Source organism: Triturus cristatus, chromosome 9, assembly GCF_964204655.1.
Source record: "Triturus cristatus chromosome 9, aTriCri1.1, whole genome shotgun sequence".
Taxonomy (NCBI): Eukaryota; Metazoa; Chordata; class Amphibia; order Caudata; family Salamandridae; genus Triturus; species Triturus cristatus.
The window spans coordinates 934,987,600-935,001,846 of NC_140592.1; the positions used below are offsets into that span (position 1 = coordinate 934,987,600).

Consider the following 14,247-nt stretch of genomic DNA (forward strand, 5'->3'; position numbering starts at 1 on the left):
CAGCTAACACCTGGTAAAATAGCTAGATGAGAGACAGTTAAACAAGAGTTTAAAGTTAATAGCAAGGTGAGAAACATGTTACACAAGAGTGTAGCAGCCAGGTGCAGTAAAACTAATTCCCCCTTAATTTCAATTTCTCAGGGCACGCTTACTACCAAATTCTAACTCAGATTACCATGGGATTCCCACATTTAGAATTATCAATAACTATCCCTGGGGTATTAGGTACTCTGGGTGGCGAAATACCATTGCAGCATTAAAGGTCCTCTTGAAATGAAGGCCTTAGTGTTCTTCTCTTGCACAATAACATTGTGCAAAGCTCTCCAAAGAGAAACCGTTGGCATGCATATACCATTATGCCAAAGAAAAGCTCTGCTAAAAGTAAACTTGCAGATAAAAAAATCTGCCTAAATTGTCCAGCTTCGCTGGTTTCGATATGAATAATTGCAATAAAATGCTTTGAAATGTATCTTATTTGTGCAAAATAATTTTGACCAGATGTAGTAAAAGATAAACTTGAAAGCTTTCAGTGGTCATGAAGGATGATAAACTGGTGCTTCTCAGAACTTTGCATGCAAAACAAAAAAAAGACTTTGCAAACCCCTACTTAAATCCTCAATCAGAAAAGTCAACCTGTTTTGTTCTTTTGACATAGCTGCCTTTTTCCATTAAAACCTTTGAAAATCATATGTTGTAGTTTTAAATTTATTTAGTATTGAGGATTTATTCACTTCCCTGTGTTCTCCTCCAAGATTTTGATTTAGGAAAAATATAGCTGCCATTAATATATAAGGTCACAATGTTATTGCTAATAAGCATGATATTGGTGAGACTGTCGACAAATTATTTGAAAACCTTTACATGAATAAGGATGACGCCTTTTTAGAGGATATTCTTAACTTTCTTTACAAAATGCACGTTCTGAAAAAAATCCAAAATACGAAAACGAGGATTTGAAATTCCAGTGTCTACTCAAAACATATGCGAGCTCAACAGATCCTTCTCTTGAAAAACACCTCCAAGACCAATTAAGGGCACTAATATATAAACAGGAAAACAATCGTTGCTACACAACTTTGACAATTCGGGTGGCATCACCAATACTGCTTAAAAAGCTGCTATTGTGGTTATGCACAAAACGGACAAGGACCCAACAAACCCTCCTAACTACAGACCAATTTTGCGATTTAATCTGAACTGTAAAATTTATGGAAGGACAATCTGAGAATAATATTGCTACAATATAGGAAATCTAATACATTGTACCCAAACAAGATTTTTAAAAGTGAGAATAGGACGTGACAACATAGGAGTTTTTAGTCACATCTCTCGCTTTACTTCTAAATAAAGATAGTTCAGCAGGAGTAATGTCACTGGATGCAGAAAATGATTTTAAAAAGGTCTTTCAGTCTTTTCTAAAATATTTTTCGTACAAGTACACCAAGGGGCCTACTACTGTTAAATGTGTGATGTCAATGTACAAAAGGCCGAAGACTTGTGTGAGGGTCAATGGTAAGTCAACATCTTACTTTTGATCTAGTCAGGCCTCTCGACAGGGACAGGGTTCCCTTCTCTTCTTTTTATTTGCTGTCCTAGTTTCAGATACATTACTCATTTCACTTCTTCCGCGTGTTTCAGAAATCAATTTTGGCAACAAAGAATTCAAATCAGTTACTTTTGCAGACAATGTTCTTATCTTCATTTTGGATGTCATGTCATCACTGCATGCTGTCCGGGAGATAACTGGCAAATAATCAAAGGTTCCTTGTTAAACACTAAAACTAGAAACTAGAAGGAAGCCAGTGAATTGATCTAGGTTTAGGAGAGCCAGCCCTAGAAAGTAAGCTACAAATGAATAGAAAACATTTACTACTCCCCGAATTCCTGGCATGACAATGATCAGTTTAATCTGAAAACAAGTAGGCAAATGGTCTACAGTGCATTCCTGGCTAGAATGAATTACTTCTCTGGGAAAAAGTGACAATGAAACTCTGGGGAACAAAGATTATATCAACTGCTCAATACCAATGAGCAGGGGCGGCTGCTCCGGGAGGCAGCAGTGGGACACGGAGGGGGAGAAGAGAGAGCAGGGTTAATTTTTTTTTTATTAAATCACTTACCTGTCAGCCGTCCGCAGGCCGCCACATCCCCTCCGTCCTCTTCCTGGCTTCTTCTGTGGAAACAGGAAGCAGGAAGCACCTGGGCTCCCCATAGCCAATCACAACGCTGCAATGCAGCGTTGTGATTTGTCTGAGCCCCGTGGTTCTGTGCTCCCCCAGGGAATGGGGGCCTGGCTTGTTCTCCACGCAGGCTGTAATGCAGCCTGCATGGAGAACATGCAAAGTGCGCATGAATGTTTGGGCAGCCCGAGAGGACCAGTCAAACATTCCTGTGCACTTACATAGTGCACACCACTCCTCCCCCTGCTCTGAGAGCAGAGCAGATCTGCCCCACTTCACCAAGATGCCGCAGCACCAACAAATACAATAATAATAACGCAAGTCATTATCATTGTATTTTTATTTTTTTACCTCTGCTAAAGGCAGTGAGGCCACACTCCTCCGCCTTAGCAGAGGAGCCACCACTGCAACTGTGGAAAATGTTAGACAAGACTTATTGCAACTCTATACCTTTGAGACAGATTTCTGCCTACAACAAATTCTAATTATGGTATTCAGGGGCGTAACTCAGGCCCCTGCATCACCCGCAGTGCGTGGGGCCCCGAGCTGCAGGGGGCCCACTTAGCAGAGGAGCAGGGGCCCCTCCGTGTACATTGCAGGGGGGCCCCTTAAACTTTCGTTACGCTGCTGATGGTATTGAGAAATCTTTGAAATGTATAAGCTTGACCTAACTTTTGAGTGAGAAAGTGCAGCATTCCGTTAGCTCAACTTACTTACATTTCTTTTGCCTTTGCTCTGTAATCTGTTTTTTCTCTCCCCGCTCCATGACTGCTTTTACAGAAAGTCTCTGACTCTTTCTAAGAAACTCTAAACTATCATTATCAAAGTATAACCTCATTTTTACAATATAATAGTTTGTATTAATCTTAAACACAACATAGGCCATTACTTACCTGTTATCCATTACAGGTTGTCACATAATCTAATTTCTATCTTCTGTTAGCCAATGATGGACTGCATATCATTTGCCTCCAGAAAGAAGTCTACATATGTGATAGTAAGCATTGTCTTATATAAATAAAATATTTGGAAAAGGTTCAATAATAGTATGTAAGACCACGCCTCCCCGTTTAAAAAGACTAGACAGGTCCCTTCCTGCTCCTTCCACCAACACTAAATTCACTCTGAGTATTATCAAACACGAATGTAACTGCTTAACAGGGAAACTGAGTGGATGTAAGGCAGAACATAAGAGGAATGTATATAGATATATGATGAAAACAACTTACTTCATGATGACTATGTAGAATGCATACATGATGATAAGTATAAGGCTCTCCCACCTCAAAAAAAAGAAACATTAATGAATAAAGAGTTTAACTTCACAACCAGCACAAATTGTCATAAGGTGGGTGGATATTTAGTCACTGAGACAAGGGGAAGGGGAGTGTGTGCATCATTAAGTACTTTGAGAAAGACATATTAACGACCAAGGGTAGGTACCAGAAATAAATGGAAATTAAAACAAATAGACTTGTTTTTTCCATTGCACAAACTGGGTTTATAATGACCCAATGATGCTTGGGTGAATTTAAGCTGGATTTGCTGTTTGTGAAACTCATCCTAAAAGCAAATAGTGTGTAAAATATTTTGCTGGGAAGGCATGGTTTTGTGTTTGGCCAAAGCTCATTTGTACTAACAGATATTTTTAATGGAGGTCTAGAAAGTAGCAGACATGGACATATAGCAGATGGTGATTTCTGGAAAATTGAGTCAAGCAACATATGAGTGAGAGTTTACAGCAGTAACTAAAAACATACATAACTTACCATACAATCACCTCATCATAGATGAACTAGAAGAGAAATCACAAAAAATGTATTTGTTTACTATGCACTAAATGAGCCTGTCCCATTCAACACACAGGGCAATTCAACAAAAAAAGGTCTTCAGTTTTTTCAAGGATACAGAGGACTATGACTGAGTAAAGCACCTGAGACATTATCTCCAACAGTTTTCACAGGATACATCTATTTTTGATGCTTAGAGGTAGAAAGAACAGAAGCGCCTTTCTTCTTTGCACTTTGGTTTTTGTAATTTCTCGTTGTAGGTTCACTCCCTGCAGTATTATAAGCATTTTGGCTTCAAGTTGAAAATTGTGTAAAAAGATATTCTTATGTGGTCAATATTTTGATGTCAATAGTTTTTACTTGGTGCTATAATAGTAGATAATTTTGCAGCCACTATCTTTTTCAGACACTTGCTCAAGATTGTACAGCAAACGGTTGTGATAAAATCCAATCAGCCACTTGTTAATTATATCAACAAGGATCACCTGACCTCGTATTTATGTGTCACCACCTAAATACGAGGTCAGGTGATCCATTGTAATTCACCTAACGACCAATTCCTTTTAAGGTTTTTAGACATACCAGAGGTACTCGTTGAATAAATAAGATTTTAATAAGCCTCTAGGTATATTTTATATTCACTTTTTCTCCCCTGAAAAAACCAGGGCCCAGTGTAATGTCCTGATCAGAGATTTATAAGAACGCCTAGGGATAGACAAGCTTTCCCTAGTTGAGTCAGCTGGGGCGGCACTGCTCCTACCCCAGTGTGAGAGGTCGTCAAATGATGAAGCATGCCTCAATATGTTGAGGGTACGACTACTTCTCAAAAATCTTTTGATGACCCACATCTAAGAATAGTCAGTAAACCCAATAGCATATAGCTGACATAATAATACCCTCAAGTATAATTATTGTGTTGCATGATTTGTAACTATGAAGTGGTTGTCTATCATAAGCAGCACTCACAAAAAAATGTAATAAATAAATAAAAAGTTAAGAACTTTCAATAAGCAACTCCACTTCATTAACATGTATAGTTCACAAAATGCAAAAAGTGGGGTTCTTTATAAAAATGGTGTACACATGACAACTTCTTTTACAAACTATGTCAACTTTTTGAGAAGTCCTAAATTTATTTTGGGTTTTGAAGGATGAGGATTATTTGTGTCTCATAATACACAACTTTTTGAAAAGATATTAAAAGTCTTTAGTTTTTTCATAAAAGTTTGTTTTGTTTATGAAAATGGTACATCTTTTCCAGAAGCAAGCAAAAGTTTTTAAAATGTTAAAACATTCAAATAGGATCTTTAAAAAGTCTGAACTGGTCAATAACATTTTTCTTCACGGTGCTCATTGCATTTCTTGGTGAAAGATGGACCTTACCTTTCACCATGAAGGTTTCATTTTACAGAGAAAATACTGTAAAACTTAATCTGCATAAATACCTTTTTTCTAGCAAAGTGATGCTTTGCCTCATGGGTTGAAAACAGCTTAAATTCACCATTGCTGTTTTCTTGCTGGAAATGTAACTTTATCATGACCATTGTAAATATGGTAATCTACACCTCAAGCACATCCAGGAGTTTGGCTCTAAAACCATGGGACTAGGCTGTTTATGCACATTTCCACCAAGGAACACCACCTTCATTGTTATTTCATAGAAGAGTTAAGTGCAACGTTGCTGAACGTCCTACATGTAGAAGGTAAACGTTTAGTCCATGGCAAGGCAACAATAGGAAGCTGCCTATGGTGTCACTAATGGGCATTGTGCCATGATGAGAAAGTTACTTTTCTGCTGGCAGTCAAAAAGTATTTTCCCTTGAGTAACAAAACTTTTTGTGCCTGCCCTAAGTAGTGATTTTTCTGTAAATGAGTTGTTAGCAATGGTCATGTGCACACAACAATTATCTTGAACTAATATGTATCTCTTTTAATAGAATTTTCAGACAGTTATGAAATTCTTTTTCAATTCATTTGAGGATCACATTTGATACAAAAGAAATTCTGTTATCGTTTGCCGTATTGTTGTGTGGTGCAATTTTTTGGAAGAGTTCCCTATACTCTGATGAGTAACATAATGAAACTTTGAAAGTGCAAGTTGTGGGTTTTGATTTGTACATCCCACTTACTCTATAGTACTTTGTTACTAGTCCTCTATGAAGTTTTAAGGCAGCAAAAAAGAAGAATGTATTAAGAACCAAAAATGGGCAATATGAAAAAGGCACTCATTATCTGGCTGAATTCACATCATGCCTGGTTTAAATTTTTAGGTTTTCCACTTCCTTTTCAGAATTAGTTTCTCAAAACAAAGCTACCACGTCCTTCGATAAATGATCCCAGGGCAGTATATCCTTGTTATTCAAAGTAGATTTTTGCTCCATTCTTGGGGTTGATAGAAGTCACTTGAAACAATGCGTAACTGTTCTTGGGGCCAGCCTTGCTGATAAATAGTGAGGTCCTGATTCACAGAGGGCCTCCACACTCGCGGTGGAGACCCCACAGTCATGGGGAAGTCTCTGCACTTGGGGCGGTGTCTCCCCAGTCAAAACTCTCATGGCGGAGATTCTGCTCCAAGTGTGGAGACTCCCTCATGACTGCAGGGCTTCACCATGAGTGCGGAGACTCCCCCAAAACTGCAGGGCCTTCGCCACGATTGCAGAGACTCCCCCACAACTTCAGGGCCTCAAGTGTGGATTCCCTGTGTGAATCATGGCCTGAGTTCTTAGGTTTTGTCTCTTCAGCACGTACGGTCTGGATCAGGTGAGCAACGTTAATAGGGCCATCATTATGAGTTGTGTGGAGTGGAAGTGGAATTCCTGTATGCATTTCCACTCTGCCTATTTAGCAGGACACAGTGTTTTTGCATCCTGTTTTCCCTCGTGGGGAACACTGGATTCGATTTTTCTGACCAGGGAATGCAGACAGTTAAAATCGCTATAGGCTCTGGCTGCAGCAGTAGTCAGGTCTTGTCCACCGGCTCTGTCTGACCTCCTTCTTTAGCAAGAGTCCTGCCAGGGCTTTTTTTCCCCTTAATATTTCTCCTTTACCCTTCTCACCTCTTACTCCCCATCCCGCAAAGAAACCATCTGCTCTCATTTACCACCTGCTCAGATCAGGTGGTAAGTGGGGGCAGTAAACCATGCAGACCTGGGAATTTTGTGCAGTTTTATGCCCGATAAAACAGGGTCCAGACAGTTACTCCCCATTCCTTCGGATATAACTTATAATTGTACTGTACTTGCGAAGTGTTACCACACAGCACCAGTATTTACAGGTGTGGAATTTGCTCCCTGCCAGTATTGTGCAACTCCTAATGAGGGCCTAGATGGGCTACTCAGATCAGAGCGTGGGACGAAAGCCTTGCTTCACATCTCCCCAGCACAGCCCACCTGATGTGATTGTCGGATCCAAGCTCGCCACAGCGACATCTGTGGCTGAATGTGGGCTTACATACGAACAGGAAAAAACAAGGATACAAAACAAAAGCTCAACGCCACAGGAAAGGAATGTGGATTACGTTTTCCTTGTTAAATAGCTTAGCTCAGTTTAGTTTAGGGAGCATAATTTGCACTACTTCAGAGATTTTGAAAATACATTGAAGTTTTAAAGAGCAATTCATAACTTACAATAATAAGAGCGATGATTGAGAAGGTGTAGTACATGGAATCTCTGAATAAAGACCACCACGTAAGTCGTACAACCTGAGAAGAGAGAAGCAAATAAGTTATTTTTAAATATTGTTTAACTTTTTTTATTTAAAGTATCAAAAAACAAAAATTAAACGACCGACTATTCTTCAGCAGAGGGTTAATAAATAAACAGAAAAATAGATCTGTGGCAGATGTAATGTGGTACAAGGCAGTCCTTAAATAATTGTAGATGACGCACTTGAGGTATTGATGTCCATAAATGTTAAGTAACATACATTAGTGTGTTGGCCGCTTAACAGGTTCCTCCATAATTTTTTTCAAAAATATTGATTATTTTACTTGGGATTTGCTGTTCTAGATCTGGTTAATAGGCAGACATTATACATTCAGAACTCTTCACATAAATCTTAAATAACATATCGCAATATTTTAAAGGGGAGTAACTTCCTAAAATAAATCAAAGAAGTTATCATTGGCACACATATTCAGCATGTGAGCCACACTAACATAAGAAAGTGCTACACTGGCCTTTCTTTTTCCAGAAACTGAACACAGAATACCAAAGTCTGACATTAATTTAAACATGCCACCCATGTGTTCGTATTCCTCACTGAGACAGCAAGTGCCATCCCTGAAGGGAGAATATTCCAGAACATACATGTTCGCATCGCTCTCATGCTTCACAATTGCACAAGTAGTTGATAGAATCCAGGATCATGCTTCACTTTCTGGAACCTGTAGTCCTGAATTCATGATGGGATGGGATACCAGAATGAAGAGAATAGCCCTCGACGGGATAAGCTACTTTGCAATTCTGTGTGTTGTGTGTGTGTGTTCAGAGTGAAATGTTTTTCCTATGGAAGCAAATATAACTCTTTGTATCCAGCCTTTGTAAATGCTCTCTGGTTCTCTCGCCTGTTCTTTGACTGAACAGTTTTCTTGGAACCACCTATTTACTTACACTGGGTCATCCTCGCTTTCACTAGTGAAAATAGCTGCAAATGGGGCATCTACTCATCATAGTTCTAGATATGATTTTACTGTTTCCTCATGAATTTGTCACAAAGAGGTGTTTTTACTGAGAAATAGACACAACGTGCTCAATATTACCAACACTAGTAGTGTGTCTGATGATGTACAGAGCCAGTGAATCTATGCAGACTAACTATCCCATTATGTATTTACTGATTATCAAGCTATAACATCAAATTGGTGCTGTATGTATATATTTTACATCTTTAGCATGCTAATAGCGTGCAGCTTTGTGGTTATAAAAGGAGCGGTATCAGGGAGTTTAGTTATTTGGTCCTGAAGAAAAGCCATGGGGCATGGCTTGAAACAAGTAAACCCTTAAAAAATTCAGGGACATTGTTACCATGACTTTCACTTACCCTGTTTGTAATCATACCATCTAGAGGTCCGAATAAATAAGATCTTACCTACTAGGCAGGTATTTCTAATTCTCACATAGAAGACCCCCCCACTACTATTTGTTCACTATTTTTCATCATCTATATACATGTATAAGTGCTCCCATGTGGTTCCTTGGTCGGAGCATGCCCTGTTACACAGTGGAACGGGATGGACACAGTGATGAAGCTTGCCACCAAGGGGAAACCCTGGTGGGGGAGGAATATCTAAGAAAACTTAAGGTTCCCCCATACATGTGGAGGTAAAGTTCATACATAGCAGGCAGGCTCTGTTTGTTTTTTGACATAAATTAGAAGGACAAGCCCCTCTGGTCTCTCTTCTTCCTCTGTCTCCCCACTTTTGTTCTGGAGGTATTTACCTTGGGTAAGGCAAAACATGTCTAATAGAAGGTGCCCAGCAGTCTGTCCAACCCACATGAATTTGTTGAGCCAAACTACTACATCTTACATTGCGTTTAGTCAGGGTTTAGGCCTCTGAGAAGAAAGGATAAAGATCACTTTATTGCCTTAACATTAACAAACATAATAAAATCTACTTAGACCATGATCAACCTAGTAAAACGACTAAGTATCATGGATTTTGCAGTTCAGCTCAATAGACTCAAAGAATTCATAGTATATCAAGAAACAACTTAAAGTCGATCGAATATTGCCTCCTTAATCAAAGCCATCAAGAGCACAATGGGTTAGAGGAATATTCCATTTCAAGGATGTCATAAGTCATTCCTCAGTAATACACCTCTGCGTTCGTCCTGTAAACTACCTATATGGATCCATGGAACAAATATTAGGCCTCTTGAGGTGCATTTCCAATTGTTTTCCACAATACTGACATTTGCATCTGACTTTGTATGGCCAGGAATCATGCAACTAAGAGTGCATGTCAAGAAGTCATCCATAGCATAGGCTCTACAATAGCTTTCTGTACTTGAAGAGAGATAAAAGTGTCGTCCTTGTACTTGGAGGGCATACCCCCACAAGATCTCTTTTGCCTGTTTCCAGCCACATCATAGAAAGTGTGAAATGTAATATGGGAATGATCTCCATCATTTAATGTACTACTTTCCATGCTCTGGATAACCCTGTCACTCCTTAAAAGTCCATCGCAAAATAGGGTTGCCAAGGGCCAAGTGATAGCACAGCTGATTTAATGCATTATGCATTTATGTATTAACTAAGGGCCATTAAAAACTGACCATTTGACTGCAAATATTACAGAATTAGACTGTGACAAAGTGCCTAAATCTATAGGAATGTGCAGATATCCATGTCTATTAAAACTGAGCAACTGACTGCAAATTGTCCTGAAAAAGGCTGTGATAAGGTGGCTAAATCTACAGGAATTTGCAGACATCAATGGCTATTAAAACCTGAGCAATTGCCAGCAAATATTCCTGAATGAGGCTGTGATAAGGTGCCTAAATTTATAGGAATGTGCAGATACCCATGGGTTCCAAGTAAAGGATTGCATTCAGAACACTACAACATGCAAAAATGGTTCCGCTGTACAGCCCTGGAAGGGCTATATCCGGTCTTCAGTCAAGCAATCCACCAGAAGAAATCCACACATCAGCAATACAGAGTCAGGTTGCTGGGTGTTCAGCCACTCAGTAATACCATCATTTGTAGGATGAGGGTAGGACCTAATAACGTTAACTTTAGGAGACGCTCAGATAAAAAATGCACTGACTAGTATTCAGCTACAGATCCGCAGCAGTATGGGTGGCATCTAAAGTTTGCTGGACAGGAGCTCACACCTCCTGTCAGATTGAATTCTATCTAAGGATGATCCTTTTCAATGTTCCTGTACACTTCTGTACAGTGTTGCACTCTGAACTGGAAGGAAGGGGGTGTGGGTGATGTGTGGTGCTAAGTAAAAGCCATAAGCACAAAAGAAATTAAATGAATTGCACTTTAAAAAATGTGCATCAATTATAATTAAATATAACTGTATACACGTTTTGGAACTCAAAATGAATTTTTACCATTCATTTTATCTTCTGCATCAATAAATTACGTTCTTGAGCTGGGCAGGTCCAATGTCATAAAAATCTATTTACAGCAACTGAGTTTCATGCATTGGAGTAAGGGTCTAATCGAGAGAAAGTAACTTCACAGCTATTTGAAATACAAATTGTCTATAAACAAAGCCACCCTTGTACCTGAATCTCAATGAGCCACAATCTCATTGGAGCGCAGCAAATCACCTGAACCCAATAAAAATAGGAAAGTGAGAGCCCCAACAAGGATCAATTGAACCTTGTGATAGAAAAAATCACTTAGCTCCTAAGCATGTTCTTATAAAGTTTAGAATTAAAAAAGATGATGATGCACTGAACACTGGCATGAAGTTAGTTAGTACCAGTGGAGAATGATGAAGGATTTCTACATACATGTGAAAGTGAAGTGGGCAAGAGGTGTAAAGTACACAAGGAAATAAGCAGCAAGACTGCCAAGGAAGTGAACTAGCAATGTAACGTGCATACTGTAGCTAAATTAACTTTGGAGATAAAAGGCGTAAAAAACGAAGACAGTGACTGTTGAGATATGTCAAATTCTGATCTCTACACTGTTAAAGAAAGTCCATTTAGAGGGTATCTGGAAAATAGGCCAATGACTGGAAAGGAATAATATCTAGGGAAAAAGAGAAGCAGCCAAAAACAGGTTTCTGCACTCATAAGGTGAGAGACCACTCTCAATTAGACTAGAAGTCCTTCAGTAGATATCAAACTCTAGATGTCAGGTCCCCCTCATAGTCTTTTCCAATAAGAAAGCCTAAGAGGGCACATACCCTCAATGACAACCATTATCAGCATGAAAAAATGAATTATTAACTACCCATAAAGTGTTAGTAAGTACTATGAACAAATCAAACGTAACATCAAAGAGAGTACATGATAAGTAACAGGGAGCCAATTGGCAGCTAAAATCCCTTTCAGGGGTCTAGTTGCTGTTGCTGTCTGAAGTTCTTCTTCTGCATCTTCAAAGCAGCATGCGGGAAACTGTTTTTATCACTAACACATGCCCTTTAGGGAGACGCGAACAAAGCAAACCGGCACATTAGAAACAGGTAGAACTGGGATGCAAGCCATGCTGCAGAGGAAACTACTGCCTTTTAAACTCCCTGTTGTGAAAGGGCTCCAAAAAGGCCTGCTGAGAGATCCGTATCCCATATCTGAGCTTTTAAGAGTAACGTCCCTGTCTGGCCATGGTGTGAGTGAAAAGAAAAGAAATACTGTCCCTAAATACTGTCCCTAGGAAAGATTAACGAATCAGTACATTCTTAGCTTTTGCATCAGGACCAAGTGCAGCCAGAGTAGCTGCAACTAGGCACGTGCATACAAGGTATTATTTGCCCATTAAATGCATCAATAGGTTTAGATGACCTTCTTTTGATTTTTAGGTGAATATTGCCATACTAGAAAAAAACTAAATACATGTATGACAATTTATCAATATTTGTCAGGGACTGAAAATGAGAAACCGAGCACTATAAACAGGCAAGAGAAATGGAACTGGATCAGGAGGCCAAGAGCTTATTTACTAGTTATGATCATCCTATGAACAATGTGCCCTCTCCAGGGTGCTGAAAGATTCAGCTTGGCAAAGCAAGTCTTAGTTATCCCACTCATTGTAACACAAAGAAAAGTGTTACCAAATTAAAATAATGTGTGGTCGGCCTAACTTTTCATTTGCCCAAGAAACCATTTTATCAGAAGAGCATTGCATAAGTTAATGTAGAGAAATGTGATTGTAAACATGCGGGCATATTTACAAGGGCTTTATCTTCGCTTTTTTGGCTTTGTAAGCCAAAAAAGCGGAGCTAAAACCAGCGCCCTATTTACAAGAGGGTGCTAACATGCATAATCGCATGTTAGCACCCTTTTTCCCAACGCCTCACTTTGCATCTCCAATGAGATGCAAAGTGGGCGTTACTGGGCGTACCCAAGATGGGCTACCTTGAAAATATCGCTGATGTTTACATCGCGATATTTACAAGGCAGCCCACATGATTTTAGCACACATTAGATTTTGGCAAAAACTGCGTGTTTTCGCCAAAACCTAATGTCTGCTAAAATCCTGACATAGCCATCCCTAACATAGGGGGTGGATTATGCTGATACGACCCTGTTGTGGTAAACAGGCCACTGCTTGGCAGGCAAAAACTTTCTTGTTGAGTGTTTTTTTCATGCTGTATACCTCTTCAATTAACTTTGATGCTTTGAAATGTAAATTAGCTGCTGAGTAAGAGTATAGTCTCTTTACATAAAACACTATGTAATCGCGGGTAGTGGCAGTTTGTGGCAAAACTGGTTGGACAGAGGTCGTTGAGATTTTTACACATATTTACAAACCTGGCAAGAATTGGTGACAGGAGATAGATTGATATGCATTTGCTGGGTCTTTCCCAGGTTCAAGGAGCTCCCCTTTGGTGCTCGTTAACCCTTCACCCTAGAGCACTGTCCATCTGTTTACAGTCCGGAAGCAATTTAAAGCCTGGCTCTTCACTTCTCGGTTGTGACTTCCCTTTTTTCATTACGAAAGCCAGTGTGGGCCAGTGTACAGGGACAGAAGACTCTAATTTGTGCACGATAGCGCACTTTACAAAACAAATTAAATAAAGTATATTAGCAATACCTCGTTTTTATAGGGAGCTCAATATCCTCCATTTTTGCTTTTTTTAAATGCTGCAGGTTACAGGTTACCTGTGGGCTGAGCGGGCCCTGCGGGAAGTCAGACTTTTGATCTGCAGGTTCCACTAGAGCACAGAGACCGTGCTTTATTTGCTTCCATGTGTTGACACCGAGGTTAGTTCTTAGGAAAAGTTGCATCTTTGACTGATTATCTGAGATCTTGAACCACAGACTAAGTCTCTCATGATATTCAGAGATAGAGACGACATGCATTGCTGTGATAAATACACCAGGAAGCCCGACTTTTCTCTTTCATGAGCGTCGATTAGGGATGAAGAAAATGTGTATCCAATGAAATTGACTTGGAAGTTGGCATTGACAAGGTGGTGATCACTCACCATGGACAGTTTGCTTATACATACATTGGTAGTAGCTATTCCCACAGCATTTAACATCTAAACTCATTTTCATTTCAAGTCGGAGAGAGTGATGGAGTGAATATAAGACAGGCCCCCAAACAGCGATATATTAACCAAATTGGCATTTTCTTCACAAAGTAAAAT

General features: G+C 39.5%; 1 protein-coding gene across 2 annotated transcripts in view; it reads right to left on the reverse strand.

Annotated features, from left to right (window-relative positions):
* LOC146799097 (sodium/potassium/calcium exchanger 4-like) overlaps positions 1-14,247 on the reverse strand; it is a 611,785-nt gene that overhangs the window by 162,385 nt on the left and 435,153 nt on the right. For both annotated transcript variants that reach the window (XM_085626506.1, XM_085626505.1), the window contains exons 7-9: positions 7,597-7,671; positions 3,950-3,975; positions 3,410-3,463 (exon numbers count right to left, since the gene is read on the reverse strand). In XM_085626506.1, coding sequence (XP_085482632.1) covers positions 3,410-3,463; positions 3,950-3,975; positions 7,597-7,671 — 155 coding nt within the window. The remainder of the gene's footprint in view (positions 1-3,409; positions 3,464-3,949; positions 3,976-7,596; positions 7,672-14,247) is intronic.